At 43.5% G+C, this 18270-nt stretch overlaps 1 protein-coding gene across 4 annotated transcripts in view; it reads right to left on the reverse strand.

The window, feature by feature from the left end:
* Nucleotides 1-4854: 4854 nt before the first annotated feature.
* Nucleotides 4855-18270, reverse strand: part of CLUAP1 (clusterin associated protein 1) — a 43872-nt gene continuing 30456 nt past the window's right edge. For 2 of the 4 annotated variants that reach the window (XM_060120470.1, XM_060120468.1), the window contains 4 exons: nt 12250-12357; nt 9257-9312; nt 8895-8951; nt 4855-5919 (listed from right to left, as the gene is read on the reverse strand). In XM_060120470.1, coding sequence (XP_059976453.1) covers nt 5773-5919; nt 8895-8951; nt 9257-9312; nt 12250-12357 — 368 coding nt within the window. In that variant the 3' untranslated portion in view covers nt 4855-5772. The remainder of the gene's footprint in view (nt 5920-8894; nt 8952-9256; nt 9313-12249; nt 12358-18270) is intronic. The other 2 variants (XM_060120471.1, XM_060120469.1) reach the window with 1 other exon arrangement.

Below are 18270 nucleotides of genomic sequence, written 5' to 3' on the forward strand. Positions count from 1 at the left end.
CAATAGCACATTAAATGTCAATGCCATAATATATATTAGGCTTCCCAAAGCACTACTGTGGCTACAGCTTCCCTGTAAAGGCAAGAAACCCGAGCTTCCATGTGGCATAAATTCCCTCAGATGTCTGTCCGTGTTGAAAGGAAAAATATTCCAAATGGACATCACAGCTCTCATCAACTAAATAACCAAGGAAAATGCTTATGAAAATTATAAAGTAATTATCACTTTTAAATTTGAATAGGAACTATGTTCCAAATGTTCCTTTAAAAATGAGTATTTGGGCAAGAATCATCATTGGATGATAAAACCATGGATGAAAGCCTATTAAGGAAGAAAATCACACAGTCTCAAAGTATCACCCCACAGAAGGGTATTTACAAAGGTTCCTTAAAAATGGAGACATTTTGGTACTTCCCTGGTGGCACAGTGGTTAAGAATCTGCCTGCAAATGCAAGGGACACAGGTTCCCCTGTGTCCCTTCCTCTGGCCGGGGAAGATCCCACATGCCATGGAGTAACTAAGCCCGTGTGCCACACCTACCGAGCCTGAGCTCTAGAGCCTGCGAGCCACAACTACTGAGCCCACATGCCACAACTACTGAAGCCCACATGCCTAGAGCCTGTGCTCCGCAACAAGAGAAGCCACTGCAATGAGAAGCCCGTGCACCGCAACGAAGAGTAGCCCCTGCTCGCTATAACTAGAGAAAGCCTGCGTGCAGCAATGAAGACCCAACACAGCCAAAAATAAATAAATTTATTAAAAAAAGGAGACATTTTGCAAGTGCTGCCTTAGAAAAGTGATTGAACTTAACATCACTGATAATGGGACAAATGGACATCATGTGCCCGCATTGTGATGCGCTGAGAAGGACACATCACTGATGTATTTTATTCTTGCCAAAAATGTCTACTTGAATCTAATCATGAATGAACAGTCAGACAAAATCCAAATGGAAGGGCATTCTGGGGGAAAAAAAGGAAAAACTAGCCGCACCTCTTAAAAAAACGTCAACATCATGAACAATACAAAAGGCTGGGGACTATTTTAAATGAAAGGATATTATTAAAGAGTCATAACAACTTAAGATCTTTGACTGGATCCTAGACTAGAGGGAAAAAATCAGCTATAAAGAACATTATTTGGAGGTTGGGGACATTTGAACATAGGTCTAGTTATAGTCTTCACTGGATTACTGGTTTTGAAAGATATTTTTGCTGGGTATAGAATTCCAGGGTGACAGTTTTTTCTTTCAGCACTTTCAAGATGTTGCTATACTGTCTTCTGGTTTGCACTGTTTCTGGCTAAGTTGAGAATGTGACAGACAGTAGTTGCAGTAGCCAAATGCTAGAGAAAGCTGTGCCTTTGCAGGAACCTAGCACTGGAGAAAACTCAGGGGCCAAAGCAGTGGAGAAAAAAGTGTGCTCTCCAGGAACTTCGAAAGCCAGCCACACTGGGAATTGGAAGTAAAGGCCCCTCTTCTCTCCTTCAAAGTCTCTCTAGCACCCTACTGACGAGGTTTAACATCTTGCTGACTAGCAAAGGAGAGATATTTACAACGAATAGCTCCACTATCACAGAGCAGGCCAAAAGGTGAATTTGGAGCTGAGGCAATAAACTGATAATCAACACAATGGGATTTTGGGGGTCTTTTTTGTATTCCATTTTGGACAAACATGCCCTGTGTCTTCAGGATCAGTAATGTTTTCTTCTGCAGTGTCTAATCTGATCTTAATCTCAGCTTGCACAGTTGTCCTCTCATTTTTTAAAATCTCTAGCAGTACTGTGTGAGACTTTCTTTCCATCTTCCATATCTCACAACCTGCTCATGCTTTTCTCTACCGTCTGAATATATGGAATACAGTTATAACTGTTTGAATGTCCCTTTCTACTAATTCTATCAACTGTCATTTTTGCGTCATTTCTTGGTCTGTTTCTTGACTTTTCTTATTATACCTGGTAATTTTTGATTTGATCCCAGACACTGAAAATTTTATCTTGTTGGGTATTGACTATTTTCATATTCCTTAAAATATTCTTGAGCTTTATTCTGGGACACAATTACCTAGAAACAGTGGATCCTTTCAAAACTTGCTTTGAAGATTTCCTAGTCAGGATCAGCCATCCTTTAGTCTAGGGCTACTTTGACTCAACTTCTAAGGCAATGTCTCAGTATTCTGGGTACTCTACCGGATGCCCAAGTCAAGAGAACTGTTTTGGGCCATATCTACAATAGACACTATAGAAATCCAGGTGTAAAAGACCATGAAATCAGCCTTAGCCTTCTTACCCCAAATAGCAGCACCAACCCAAATGGTTATCTGGTGTATATGTTTTCAATATACAATACATATTTAAGCAGAATGGCTCCTAATGCAAACTTTGCTTCATCATTACACACACAGTCACTCCCTCCCTCTCTCTCTCCCATAGACTCAACCCCTCTCATTCCACAAGCTAGTTCCCTTCAGTTAAAAAGCCATGTTCATTTTCCTCTCTGCCCCTCCAAAATGTTCAAAATGTTCTTTGATCCCACATTTCCCTGGCTCTGCCTTCTCTTTTCACTTATGACCACCCACTTTCTAAATAGTCATCAATACTCACTTCGAATCCCAACCTCTCTTCAACCCTCACCTGCTATCTTGCTTTTCCTTGTTGAGGTCACCAGAGATTTCCTAACTGTCCATTTCAGAGACTTCTCTGACTCAAGCTCACTTACAGCAAGGACCTCACATTGTTCACCTCTCCCTTCTTGGGAAATTCTCCCCTGCCCTGGATTCCATAACATTACCATCTTCCAATCCGTCCACCTTCTCATTACCACTCTTTGAAAAACTAAACATATTTCTCCTGATTATTAAAGGAAAAATACATTCACTTTAGAAAATCTAGAAAATACTTTCCCAGTCTCTCCTGGCTCCTTGTGGACTCTCCCCCTAGACACAGGCGTTTCTCAGGCTTCCACCCTTAGCTCTCTTCTCATCCCACATGTTCTCCCCTGAGGAATCTTATACACAAATGATTCTCAAACCTGAATCTCTAGCCCTCACCCCTTTCCTGCCTGTACATTTATCTTTTTAAAAAATTCATTTTCATCAGGACAAAATGTGTAGTAATACACAGTTTAAAAAGTCGGAGTACTAGGCTTATTATGGGAAAGAACAATCTCCTGTCCTATTCCTCCCCTTCTTGAATACCTCTCCACTCAAAGCTAAATGTCATACATACACTAGTTTTTGTTTTATCATTTTAGAGATTATCTACTAACTTTCTATTATGGGAAATGGCACTTGTATGTTTATCACCACTTTCTGTTTCTCCATCCTTCCAATACAGTTACAGCATGATTCTTGGGTAAATCATTATTTAGTGTTTATTTTATGATTTCATTAGTTCTGATGATCACTGCTGAGCCATTTTCTTCCTATATAATTTATTGTTCTTTCTAGAATTAAAAGTTGCATCATTTTAAACTTTCTATGTCACTACTGCTTAATTTTTCCAAACTATCTAATAGAAAAGTAAAATCTGAATACTGTTTCCTACAGACATATCGGTTATCCTGTCAGTTCCATTTTCCCCTAATGACGTTACTTCTTGAGCCCTTTGTCTTCCTGCTCCAGTCGCATCCTTATAGAAAGGACTTCTGTTCTGGGTAGGAGACAGAAGCTTTTAGTTCACTTCCAATTCAGCCAGTCCTGTGTTCTAGCACACATGAGTCCCCTGGGCCAATCTAATAGTTGTGATATTTACGCAGTATGCTGCTAACCTAAAGGGACACACCTTCCTTTCAGACATTTGACACTGATGTTACAGTTTAAAATACTAGTGAAAGAGATCTTGTATTTCTTCTTCCTGCCCCAGATAAAAGGGAAACAGTTCTTTAGAATTCCCAAGGGACATCCTTGATGGTTATCACCACCAATAAAAACTGAGGACTTAAAAAGTTCCTATACGTTTTCTGCCAATACACGTTTTTTAAAGCATTTTAAGAGGTCCTTTGATTACAGAGCAAAACAAAAACAAAAACAAAAAAAAACAAAAAAAGCTGTCAGAAATGATCTAAAAGCTAGTTTTTCATTGACCTAATCACACAATCTTCTCTGGGGCCTGAGTATGCTCTGCTGCTTGACCAAAACCAAATGACACCAAATCATAAGGCACCTGCACACATCTGACTCCCGGATCTGTCAGAGCAACAGAAGTACATTAATAATTACAATCCATACTTGAAGCTCCTTTGTTGAAAGACGCTGCTCAAGTAAGGAAACATCAGACCACGCAAGACTCTGCACAAAGTCAGTTAATCAAGGGATGAGGGATGACAAGAAGCAGGTGAGACAATGACTGGCCGCTGCAGCTCTTGCCTCCACCTGTGGACGTGGTTTGGGTTGGGCTCCCATGTTAATGCCCATTAGAAGAAAGCATCACATAAGGGAAACAGAAATACAGTTTTTGTTTTTTAAAATAAAAGTCAGGTCAGACTCAGGTAAACCAAAGCTATGTCATCCAAGGAGATGCAACGACTCTCTTGTGCCTTAAAAGCCACGGCATCTGAGGGGGTAACGTGGCTCCTGATACACCTCTTCCCTGTTAGCTTATAGTTTCAAAGATGGCACATCTCAAATTACTGGTGAATTAACTGAATGCTGAATGCTTTTTTTAAAAAAGGGGGTAATCTCTTATGTAAAATTGAGGGAAAGACAGAGAAAAAAGCAAAGATAGAAATAACTGTCACATAGTCTCCTGAAATTCACATGTAATATAATAACCCATTAATTCTTCTTAAATAAGTATTTATATGTTATGGTACAAATACATAATTATACTTTCAAATAAAACAATAATATAAAAATATGGTATTAAATAAGTTTATTGAGAGAACTTCACAAGTCTTCTGACTTTATAATTGAAAATAAATGAAAACTCCTCTGTGCTTTCCATATTAACAAGACAAAACCAAACTCCACCTATCTGTCACTTCTCCTTTCACAGAAGGGAAATTCTTCTAGTGCTATTCTATCAAATTCAATTCTGGTTTATTTTTTTAGGTCAGAAACATGAATCCGTACCAAAACTTTTTCCTTAATTTGCTCCTTCCTAAGGAGGAATGTCAGCCTTCTGAGAGAAAATGGAGTATGTATGATCTGGAGCATCTCTCTGTTGCCTGATTTTCAAGGAAAGCTAGTTTTCATCCGAGTTAGCTGATTTTCCTTCAGAAAAGTTTAGTTAGTAAAATACATTTAAAGCTTGGTATTGTGAGCATGCAGAAGAAAGAAAATAAAGGCTAGAATCAAAAGTTGATCTAAAATAAACATTCTGAACTGTATGTGATGAATAGTCAGACACTCCCCCACAACTCCTGAAATGAGTCCTGTGCCCAGTTCTAGCCCCAGGTCTGGACTCGAAGGTCCGGCTGACTTTTAGAGGAAAAGTGTGACAAAAATAACAGGCAAGACTTACACAGCATTGGCTGTTATTTCTCAAGGTTTTGTCCTGTGGATGTGAATCACTAAGAACACATGCATTTCCCAAGTTTTAGGAGATAGATAAGGGAAAAAAAAAATCATCTTTGGGGTTTGCTCCGGTTCTCGTTTAAGCTTTGGAGTGTGTAGAGTAACACACGGGAGGCTAAAGCGGAAACAGGTTTTGCTTCATTAACAATGAGTCCTGCTGGCTTATCCAACAAAATGCCTACTTCCTTCTGACCCTTTAATTTCCCCTTTACCTACAAATCTGAGGGTTTTAATCTGCCTGGATCCCTTGGCAAGAAGGTCAGAAGTCATTGTCACTCTCATCCAGGGGCTCAGGTTTCCGGACTCTTTGACTGGGCTTAGCTGGTAAGAGAGCAATGCTCTCGTCCTCCAAATCGTCGTCGTCTTCATCATCCTCCATGTCAATCTCACTGTCCTCTGAGTCTTCCTACAGGAAAAGACAGCAAATACAGCTGAGGGTCCCGCCCTGCTACTGACATCATGTCAGCAGAGACCCTACCTTGCTTTTTCACTAGTAGCTCAATAACCAGCAACACCCACATGAAGGAAGAGCTGGCCAGAGCAGCAGTCAGGCTGTGGGGGCATAAGAACGGGGCCAGTGTCTATATATTGCTGGCTGAAATACATATATAAATGTGTCTTCCAACCAGTAACCCTCAAACACCAACGGGCAAGCCAAGGCTGGAGCTGCAAGGTGGCTTTCCCGCCGACGTCTCAGGAGCACCACTGGATGTGCACGGAGGCTCACTGGAGGCCCAGAGACCCACCAGTAGACAGCAAGAAGGGCAGGGGCTTGGTGGGGGTTGCTTATTTGGGCTTTTGGATGGAAAGCCACTCAGGAAATGGGTGTAAGGAGCAAAATAAAAGACATTCTCTCTTTCATCATCTAGATCAGGGTGACCAACTCAACCAGCTTTTTCATACTGCAAGTCCTGTATCCCCAGTAAACCAGGATGGTCAGTCACTCTATATAGACCATTCCCACCGGCACACATACATGCTGCAATCTCCTTCTTCTTAAAAACACAAAATAAAAAACCCTAAAATGTAACCCCACCTTCCTCTGCAGCTACTCTGCCCTGTTCCCCTGTGGCCTCACAGCAAACCCCCTGAACGAGCTTGCACTCACGCTATCCCTGCTGGCTCCCCTCTCGCTGCCCTCTAAGCACCCACTAGCCAGGCTCTCACTCCCCCCACAAGTCCCCCAAGACTGAAACATCCAACGGATTCAGATCCTATGGGTAATTCTCCGTTCTCCTGTTTGACCCATGGCTGCATCTGACACAGGACTGCTCCTCCTCCCCCGGAACCCCCTTCCTGTGCTCCAGGCCCCCTCCTCTCAGGTGCTCGCCCCACCTCACTTTCTTGTCTTCTCGGTAGAGCTTGCCTGACCTGCTTCCTCGCCCTGACCTCTGCAATACAGGGTCGGCCTTGGGCCTCCTCTCTTCCCTTTCTACTCTCTCTCCCCGAGCAATCACATCTATCCTCGTGGTGGTCTTTGGGTGGCTCCCCCAAATTCAATCTCCAGCTGAGATCTGACCCTTGAAGTCCTCAACACCAGCATGTGGACATCTAGCAGGCAGCTCACACTGAGAATGTCCAAAACCAGACTCTTGATCTGCTCTCAAGTCCCTTCCTCAGGTCTGCCCCCCTCAGGAAATGAAAACTATGCTTTCAGCCAATTAAGCCACAACCAGGGCATTTCTCTCTTTCTCTAACATCTCATGTCCAGTTAACAAAACCTAATGGTTCTCACCTTAGAAACATCCAGAATCTGACCACATCTCACCAGTCTGCTGCTACCTCCACCCTTGCTTCTGAACTAGACCCCTGCAAATGCCCCCCACTTGGTTCCTCTGAAACTCAGGTCAGCTCTCCTGGGTCTCCAGCACCTCCCCGCTGCACTCAGAGAGCGCAAGCCCTCGTCACATCCTGCAAAGCTGTGCGTGGCCCCTGCTGCCTCTCCTGCTGCTCCTGCCCCAGTTCACTCACTCCCAGTCACGCTGCCACCTCCGGCCCTTGAATTCAGGAACCACGTTTCCTAGGCCTCACTGCCCCACCGCAGCATCACCTTCCTCCTACCACTCAGCCCCCTGCCCAATGTCACCTCATCAGTGACCTTCCCCGACCAATCAGAAGACATCGACCTCCTCCCTCATCCCTGTCACTCTGTCCCCTGAACCTGCTTTATTTTTCTTATCACCATGACCCCTGATGTATCTGCTTGATGACCATTGGAATGTAAGCATCAAGAAGGCAGGGGCTTTGTTCTGTTCACTGCTGTATTCCCCTAACCCCTAACGGTGCCTGGTACGTAACAGGCACTCAACAAGGACCTGGCAAGTGAATGAGTGAACAGGTGAAGGACAAGCCCCTATGCCCAGGGGGATGTGTGGAAACAGCCTCCTTGAGATAAATAAGTAGCAACAGGTACAGAGGAGATTTTAAGCTACAAACAAGGCATTTACTCAGAAAAGTAGAAAGCTATACAAATAATCAAGCAAATCGTAAGAAAAGAGGCCAGTGTCATGAGTTTCCACACCAGACTTTCCCTAATTCTGTCTCAGATGGGTAAGATGGATGGATAGAAGCTATTTTGCCATCCATCCCCTAATTTGATAAAAAAAATTTTGGAGGTAGTCTCTCTGCTTCTCTACAGACTGTCTTCTATGAATTAAAGGCCCTATCTTCTCTGTGCATCTTGCCCAGAAAATCTGAGTGACCTCTCCCCTCCTGTGAATTTCTCTAAAAGTATTCACCATTGGTACCTAATAAACAGAACTGTTGTACAAGAATATCAGCCCATGCTATGTGCATGCACGAGTGCCATGCTCCAGACACGCATGGCATTCAGCCTGATGGGAGGTCTGCGATCTCCATCAGTCCAGTCACCTTTGCCTCTTGGGCCTCACAGCCCTTCCAGGGACTCAACAAAGAAGGCATGCCCAGAGCGATGGATGGTGTGGCTCCAATAACCGGACCCCAGCAAGGATGCCTTGGTTCCCCATTCCATTGGTTTCCCAGTCAGTTATCCACCCAACAGTGCTCAAGGCATCAGCAACCTGATGTCACACTCTGGGCCCTGGTCTCGAGAGAGCCTGCCTTTCAGGTTCCCTCCCCAGAATGGAGCTGAAGAAAAGCCTGGTCTTGACCCCGGCCCTCAGCAGAATCCTTTCTCTTCTAGGTTACAGTTCAGGGGCCTGATAACCTTCCTTGTCTCTTGGCTCAGTGTTCACCCCGCCTCCTCATGAGCACAGGACCTCTAGATAACTTCACCACTCACTGTGGAACCCATCTGAGTGGCTTCTTGCCCCAGACACAAGGCATCACTCTTGGGGAAGGCTCTCTGCTGACCGTAAGTGGCTCACACACACACAAATGGAGGTGAAAAAGAAAACCAACCTGTTTCCTGGAGCTGGAAGTCTTGCATTTACCTAAGAGAGCTGGTGCCGCTTCCATCTTTGGAAAGCGAGAATGGAAAGAACAATGAGAAGAAAAAAAAAAAAAAGTAGGGCAAGCACGTTCATTTGAAAAGAAAAGAAATGAGCCAACAACTAGCAAAGAAGAGCCAACAACTAGCAAAGAAGAGAGTCTAGCTCCTTGGGAGGTCGAACTCCGCCACAAACCCAGCGAAGGGCTGGGCTGAGAAGCAGCACATTGCGCTAAACTGGTCAGATACACTTAGCTTCTCGGCCAAACTAGCCTACGAGGCTGGCCCAAGACAGCCAAGACCAGGATAGCTCAGGGAGCTGGTCGGGACTCACATCGTCGTCCGAGTCTCCACCTTGCATTGTGCCCACGACACGTTTGCTGGGTCGTCCTGAGGAGAACAAAAACATGAAGAGAGTATGAAAACCTTGTAGGATACAGGACAGGAAATGGCATTCAAGATTTGCTTTCCTTTAGAAAACTGGGAAAAAGAAGAATCACATTAAAAAACTGACTTAAGGAAAAAAAAACTGACTTAAGTAGGTACTTTCCTGGTGGGCCAGTGGTCAAGGCTCCATGCTCCCAATGCAGGGGGCCTGGGTTCGATCCCTGGTCAGGGAACTAGATCCCACATGCATGCCAAAACTAAAGATCCTGGGCTTCCCTGGTGGCTCAGTGGTTGAGAATCTGCCTGTCGATGCAGGGGACACGGGTTCGTGCCCCGGTCCGGGAAGATCCCGCATGCCACAGACCGGCTGGGCCTGTGAGCCATGGCCGCTGAGCCTGTGCATCCAGAGCCTGTGCTCCGCAGCAGGAGAGGCCACAACAGTGAGAGGCCCGCGTACCACACACACACAAAAAAACTAAAGATCCTGCATGCCACAAATAAAGATCCCACACGAGGCAACGATGATGCCACGTGTTGCAACTAAGACCCGGCACAGCCAAATACATAAAATAAGTAAATAAATACTTTAAAAAAATAAAAATAAAAAACTGACTTAAGTAGCATCCAGCTAATCAGAACCGTGATAGTAATAGATTTTCTGCATTTCCACTTTTAAAAAGAGGAAACGGGCATTAAAATATAAGCACAAATCATAAATCAGAAAAATAAATATGCATCCTGTAAATATTTTAGGGAAAAATCACTGAATCCCATTATTAGTATACATGCAATAGAACAGATGTGCTCTCTGTTGAAAAAAGAAATATATTCTCCTTTTATGGGCCAGTGTCACTTGTACTTGGATCTATGTCTGAGCTCCAAAAAGTAAAAAAATTTAAGTATCACATTAATTTATCCTTCAAAACACCATCATTATCTAAGTGATTCTCCCCTCCTCCTCTGGAAGTCAATGTTGTCTAGATGTGACTTCTGCAAAAACTCAGGAGCCATCCTTGCTGGGTGAAGGCAGAGAGCTGCACATACCCAAAGGCTGAAAAACGGCCACCAGTGAAGCCAGGGCCAGGCCTCAGAAGAAAGGCAGTGAAGGCAGCTCAGAGGAGCTCACTCAGGGCAGGCCTGGAGATGGCCATCAAGAGCTGTTTATGGACACACTCCCTTGGTCAGATAAAATGCAACTCTTGTGTTGTTTGAAGAACTTATTTATAGTTTTTGGAAATGAACCCTGTGATTTTACTTCTACAGGCTGAGTGGTCAGCAGGAGAATTTAGGAAACCAGTGCCCTTACTATGTTTTTTTTTTTTTTTTTTTTTTTTTTGCGGTATGCGGGCCTCTCACTGCTGTGGCCTCCCCCGTCGCGGAGCACAGGCTCCGGACGCGCAGGCTCCGGACGCGCAGGCTCAGCGGCCATGGCTCACGGGCCCAGCCGCTCCGCGGCATATGGGATCCTCCCAGACCGGGGCACGAACCCGTATCCCCTGCATCGGCAGGCGGACTCTCAACCACTTGCGCCACCAGGGAGGCCCCTAGTGCCCTTACTATGTTTTATTGAGCCAATTCCATACCTTTTTAGAGCCTTGGCCCCCATCTGCAGAATGGGAGTCATAACCTCTAACCTCTATTTATATCATGAAGCTCTTAAAAAATAAAAGGAAGAGAAAGGAATCAGAGCACCTAATTATCCTATAAAAAAATGAAATGTAATAAATAAAAATAGCTAAGCCTATAAGAGAAAGCAGTTAATATAGAAGTTAATATAAAACAATAAAGATGATTTACAACTTAGAAGTATTATATACATAAAAATGCAATTTTGTTCCAAAAATTAACAGAAATGCTTTATAGGCAAATATAGGGCAAATATAGATACTAAATGTATCTACCAAAATAACAATTTATATAACCTTTGACCTAAGAATTCCATTTTTAATGATGCAACCTAAAAAAACACTTGCACATATGCGGAAAGATGTACATACAAAGGAAAGAGTGGAAATACTTAAATATCTATCAATATAGAATGCCCAAATAAATTATGGGTACAGCCACAGGATGGAATACTATGCAGCTGTCAGAAAGAATGAAGCAGATTTATATTTTACTGACATGGAAAAGGTTCCAGTATATTTAATAATAATTTTAAAAAGCAAGTACAGAACCACACACAATCTGGTCCCATTTAGGTTAAAAAATGTTTCAGGTGATCTTTGTGTCCACATCTGAGTGTGTGTGTGTGCGCTCGTGAGTGGACATGTGTAAATGTGTGGAAAGGTAATTTGGAAGGACACACCCCAAGCCACGGGCCATGACCCCTGCAGGTGAGGGAGTGGGACATGAGGAAGACCCCAGGGGAGCACCCACATTTGCTCCACATATGTTATTGCTTGAATCTTTTGCAGTAAGAAGGTAGAAACTAGAACTTTTTTTTTTTTTTTGGCCACACCTCACAGCATGGGGGATCTTAGTTCCTTGGCCAGGGATCAAACCTGTGCCCCCTGCAGTGGGAGCACAGAGTCCTAACTACTGGACCGCCAGGGAATTCCCAGAAGAACTTTTTTTTAACAGCACAGATGCTCACGTAATTCTCTTATTTGTGCATTAATTCTCTGACCATAAGGGATGTAACTGCACTGAGAGCAGTTTGGACCCAAAAAGGGCAGAATTCAGCTGATCAGCAGAGGCAGTGTGTTATGTGGCCTCTGTGAGAAGTACCAAACCATAAATAAGACTGGCTATTCTTGGGGCCAAATGTAAGAGTATTAGCAGCAAAGATGACCACCGACCAGTTTAAGAGCCAAATCCTGATAAACAACAGGGCAGTGTGCTTACGGGCCTCGAAACCAAGCAGCCTTGACCCAATCCCGGCCGTCATTTCCTGTGACAGGGCGTGGGGCAGAGGCCAAGCAAGAGCCACTGTGGTACCTTGCAAGAGCGCCTCCATGACTGTCCGTGGCTTGGACAGCCGTCTCTCTTCTAGTTCACTGTCGGATTCATCGTCCTCCTGGATGTCAATGTCGGAGTCATCATTACCTGGCAGTGACACAAGCAGGCAAAACAAAAGGGCAGCTCCGTCATTGCCTCTAAAACAGCTTCTGTCCAGTAAGGCTCTTGTCAAAAGCCATCCGTGCTTCTGAGCCTTTCTTTTGATGCATTTGATTTTACAATGTTCTTGGGAGTTGCCTGTAGATACTTAGTGAAGAGTTAATGCAAACAACCATAGGCTAGTTTTTTTATAAACAATTTTCCAAAGCAAGAAAAAAGTGGGTCAGTTATATCAGTTAGAAACATTATTCCAGTATGTAAAACTAAAAAACTGAGTAGCCAGCTGTCAAGGTAGCTGGGAGTTCTTCGTTAGTTGGGGGGAAAAAAACATCTCTGTTCAGTCTTAGGCCATGTCACCAGAACTCAAACTCCTTGAGGATAACACGAGGGCAGTGGAGCCCACTGAAATGGTCAACAACTGCACCAGAACAAGCCTGGAGCAAGAGGGAGATGGGCCAGGAAGGGCCTGATTGGGCTGCCTGGGAAAGATGGCTACCTGGTGACTGGCAATGAAAATTGGTGCTCGTGATATTCCTTACTGGAGAAAATTCATTATAAAGGTAAACAAAGGTCATTCTCAATGCAACGGCCTTTTACATTAATTTCTTAAATACTCCTCTGGAGTCTTCTGCAGGTTGAACATTTCCTAATGTAAACCTACAGAAGGAGTTTCCACAGTGGGGAGAAAAAACTTTCACTGCCCAGCTCAACTGCTCTGTGCCCAGAGAGTGACAGAGGTTTTAGAAGGATGGAACTGGAAGAATGCAGTTGCTGTTCTGTTCACTGACTCTTAAGACAGTTTGGAAGTAGAGTAACTGTTCATCTACAGAAGTGCTTTGCGTAACTCCTGCTGTAAGAGAGTAATGAAATGGAAGCTGCATCGAGCTGGGCACTGAGGGAAAGTTTCCTGCTTCCTTTAGCCCTGGAGAGAAGAACTGTACTCTACAGCATGAAGGGGCAAAGCTAGGAGCTGGAGAAAGTGTCAATAACGGCATCCCGTAAGGACTTCAGTACAATCGATCCGACAACTACCATCTTATAAAAGCTGTTACAGAGAATGTGATTAGATATTAACTAGATATTAACACAAATTAATGACCACAAAGTGAAATCACTCTTCAGGTTAGTTCACTTTTTACTTCCTCCAGGAAAATTATGACATTAAATCCTCACCCCATGCAATATAAAGCAAATGATATCATGAATTTTAAACCAACATTAATACAGGTAACTTGGGCTCAGTACGATTTCTTCTGACAAGTCACAGCAATAGATTGAGGACCAAGCACGTAAACTAAAGTTAATACATGCTGACACTGAAATCACCGAGTTGTCAGTGACACGTTAAAATGAGTATGGCCAACTAGGGTGCCGGGATGATTCAACAGGAAAATAATAGACTTTCCAAAAAGTAGTGCTGGGACAAATAGACAGCCACACACAAAAGAATGAGGTTGGCCCCCTACCTCACACCATATACAAGAATTAACTAAAAATGGGTCAGAGACCTAAATGTAAGAGTTAAAACTATAAAACTCCTAGAAGGAAACAGAGGGGTAAACCTTGGTGACCTTGAATTCAGCAGTTTCTTAAATATGACACTAAAAGCACAAGCAACAAAGAAAAAAATTGATAAACTGTACTTTCTTAAAACTTTGTACAGCAAAGGACAGCATCAAGAAAGTGAAAAGACAGTCCAGAGAATGACAGAAAATATTTGCAAATCAGAAATCACGTAAGGGTCTAGTATCTAAAATATATAAGTCAACAATACAAGGAAAACCCAATTTAAAAATCTGCAAAGGGCTTGAATAGATCTCTCCAAAGAAGATATACAGACAGCCAATAAGCAGATGAAAAGATGCTCCATTTCATCGGCTATCAGAGAAATTCAAATCAAAACCACAATGAAATATACTTCATACACACTTAAACTGTAGGCAGTTCCTTTGTAAGTTTCTCCTTTTAGATCAACACTGTCCAATAGAAATAAGCCAGCCCCAGATGCAATCTAAAATTTTCTAGTAACTACATTAAAGCAAAAAGAAACAGGTGAATTAATTTTAATAATGTTTTATTTAACCCAATATATGTAAAATGTCATTTTAATAAGTAACCAATAGGAGACTGGTTCAAGATGGCAGAGTAGAAGGATGTGCTCTCACTCCCTCCTGCAAGAGCACCGGAATCACAACTAACTGCTGAACAATCACTGACAGGAAGACACTGGAACTCACCAAAAAAGATCACCCCCATCCAAAGACAAAGGAGAAGCCACAGTGAGATGGTAGGAGGGATGCAATCAAAATAAAATCAGGGTGGGCTTCCCTGGTGGCGCAGTTGTTGAGAGTCCACCTGCGGATGCAGGGGACACGGGTTCGTGCCCCAGTCCGGGAGAATCCCACATGCCGCGGAGCGGCTGGGCCCGTGAGCCATGGCCACTGGGCCTGCGCGTCCAGAGCCTGTGCTCCGCAGCAGGAGAGGCCACAGCAGTGAGAGGCCCATGTACCGCAAAAAAAAATAATAAAATAAAATAAAATAAAATAAAATAAAAGCAGGGGCTTCCCTGGCGGCACAGTGGTTAGGAACCCACCTACCAAGGCAGGGGACATGGGTTCGAGCCCTGGTCTGGGAAGATCCCACATGCCACAGAGCAACTAAGCCCGTGCGCCACAACTACTGAGCCTGTGTTGTAGAGCCCACGAGCCACAACTGCTGAGCCCATGCACCTAGAGCCCGTGCTCCGCGACAAGAGAGGCCACTGCAATGAGAAGCCTGCGCACCACAATGAAGAGTAGCCCTCTGCTCACCGCAACTAGAGAAAGCCCGTGCACAGCAACAAAGACCCAACAGAGCCAAAAATAAAAATAAATAAATTTACAAAATAAAATCAAATCCCATAATTGCTGGGTGGCTGACTCACAAACTGGAGAACACGGATACCACAGAAGTCCACCCACTGGAGTGAAGGTTCTGAGCCCCACGTCAGGCTTCCCAACCTGTGGGTACAGCAACGGGAGGAGGAATTCCCAGAGAATCAGACTTTGAAGGCAAGCGGGATTTGACTGCAGGACTTCGACAGGACTGGGGGAAACAGAGACTCCACTCTTGGAGGGCACACACAAAGTAGTGTGCATATCGGGACTCACGGGAAGGAGCAGTGACCCCATAGGAGACTGAATCAGACCTACCTGCTAGTGTTGGAGGGTCTCCTGCAGAGGTGGGGGGTGGCTGTATTTCTCCGTGAGGACAAGGACACTGGCAGCAGAAGTTCTGGGAAGTACTCCTTGGTATGAGCCCTCCCAGAGTCTGACATTAGCCCCACCAAAGAGCCAAGGTAGGCTCCAGGGTCCGGGCGTCTCAGGCCAAACAACCAACAGGGAGGGAACCCAGCCCCACCCATCAGCAGACAAGCGGATTAAAGTTTTACTGAGCTCTGCCCACCAGAGCAACAGCCAGCTCTACCCACCACCAGTCCCTCCCATCAAGCCTCTTAGATAGCCTCATCCACCAGAGGGGAGACAGCAGAAGCAAGAACTACAATCCTGCAGCCTCTGGAACAAAAACCACATTCACAGAAGACAGACAAGATGAAAAGGCAGAGGGCTATGTACCAGCTGAAGGAACAAGACAAAACCCCAGAAAAACAACTAAATGAAGTGGAGATAGGCAACCTTCCAGAAAAAGAATTCAGAATAATGATAGTGAAGATGATCCAGGACCTCAGAAAAAGAATGGAGGCAAAGATCAAGAAGATGCAAGAAATGTTTAACAAAGACCTAGAAGAATTAAAGAACAAACAAACAGAGATGAACAATACAATAACTGAAATGAAAACTACACTAGAAGGAAACAATAGCAGAACAACTGAGGCAGAAGAACGGATAAGTGACCTGAAGACAGAATGGTGGAATTCACTGCTGCGGAACAGAATAAAGAAGAAAGAATGCAAAGAAATGAAGACAGCCAAAGAGACCTCTGGGACAACATTAAACACAACAACATTCGCATTATAGGGGTCCCAGAAGGAGAAGAGAGAGAGAAAGGACCAGAGGAAATATTTAAAGAGATTATAGTCAAAAACTTCCCTAACATGGGAAAGGAAATAGCCACCCAAGTCCAGGAAGCACAGCGAGTCCCAAACAGGATAAACCTAAGGAGAAACATGCTGAGACACAGAGTAACTAAATTGGCAAAAATTAAAGACACAGAAAACTTATTGAAAGCAGCAAGGGAAAAACAACAAATAACATACAAGGGAACTCCCATAAGGTTAACAGCTGATTTCTCAGCAGAAACTCTACAAGCCAGAAGGGAGTGGCATGACATATTTAAAGTGATGAAAGGGAAGAACCTACAACCAAGATTACTCTACCCAGCGAGGATCTCATTCAGATTCGATGGAGAAATCAAAAGCTTTACAGACAACCAAAAGCTAAGAGAATTCAGCACCACCAAACCAGCTCTACAACAAACGCTAAAGAAACTTCTCTAAGTGGGAAACACAAGAGAAGAAAAGGACCTCCAAAAACAAACTCAAAACAATTAAGAAAACGGTCATAGGAACATACACATCGATAATTACCTTAAACGTGAATGGATTAAATGTTCCAACCAAAAGACACAGGCTTGATGAATGGTTACAAAAACAAGACCCACATATATGCTGTCTACAAGAGACCCACTTCAGACCTAGGGACACATACACATTGAAAGTGAGGGGATGGAAAAAGATACTCCATGCAAATGGAAATCGAAAGAAAGCTGGAGGGCTTCCCCGGTGGCGCAGTCGTTGAGAGTCCGCCTGCCGATGCAGGGGACACAAGTTAGTGCCCCAGTCCAGGAAGATCCCACATGCCACGGAGTGGCTAGGCCCGTGAGCCATGGCCTCTGAGCCTGCGCGTCCGGAGCCTGTGCTCCGCAACGGGAGAGACCACAACAGCGAGAGGCCCGCGTACCGCAAAAAAAAGAAAGCTGGAGTAGCAATACTCAATCAGGTAAAATAAACTTTAAAATAAAGAATGTTACAAGAGACAAGGAAGGACACTACGTAATGATCAAGGGATCAATCCAAGAAGAAGATATAACAATTATAAATATATATGCACATAACATAGGAGCACCTCAATATATAAGGAAACTGCTAACAGCTATAAAAGACGAAATCGACAGTAACACAATAATAGTGGGGGACTTTAACACCTCACTGACACCAATGGACAGATCATCCAAACAGAAAATTAATAAGGAAACACAAGCTTTAAATGACACAACACACCAGATAGATTTAATTGATATTTATAGGACAGTCCATCCAAAAACAGCAGATTACACTTTCTTTTCAAGGGTGCATGGAACATTCTCCAGGATAGATCACATCTTGGGTCACACAACAAGCCTTAGTAAATTTAAGAAAACAGAAATCATATCAAGCATCTTTTCTGACCACAACTCTATGAGATTAGAAATGAATTACAGGGAAAAGAATGTAAAAAACACAACACATGGAGGCTAAACAATACGTTACTAAATAACCAAGAGATCACTGAAGAAATCAAAGAGGAAAGCAAAAAATACCTAGAGACAAAGGACAATGAAAACAGGATGATCCAAAACCTATGGGATGCAGCATAAGCAGTTCTAAGAGGGAAGTTTATAGCAATACAATCCTACCTCAAGAAACAGCAAACATCTCAAGTAAACAATCTAACCTTACACCTAAAGGAACAAGAGAAAGAAGAACAAACAAAACCCAAACTTAATAGAAGGAAAGAAATCATAAAGATCAGAGCAGAAATAAATGAAATAGAAACAAAGAAAACTATAGCAAAGATCAATAAAACTAAAAGCTGGTTCTTTGAGAAGATAAACAAAATTGATAAACCATTAGCCAGACTCATC

This window comes from Mesoplodon densirostris, chromosome 16 (assembly GCF_025265405.1).
Source record: "Mesoplodon densirostris isolate mMesDen1 chromosome 16, mMesDen1 primary haplotype, whole genome shotgun sequence".
Classification (NCBI taxonomy): Eukaryota; Metazoa; Chordata; class Mammalia; order Artiodactyla; family Ziphiidae; genus Mesoplodon; species Mesoplodon densirostris.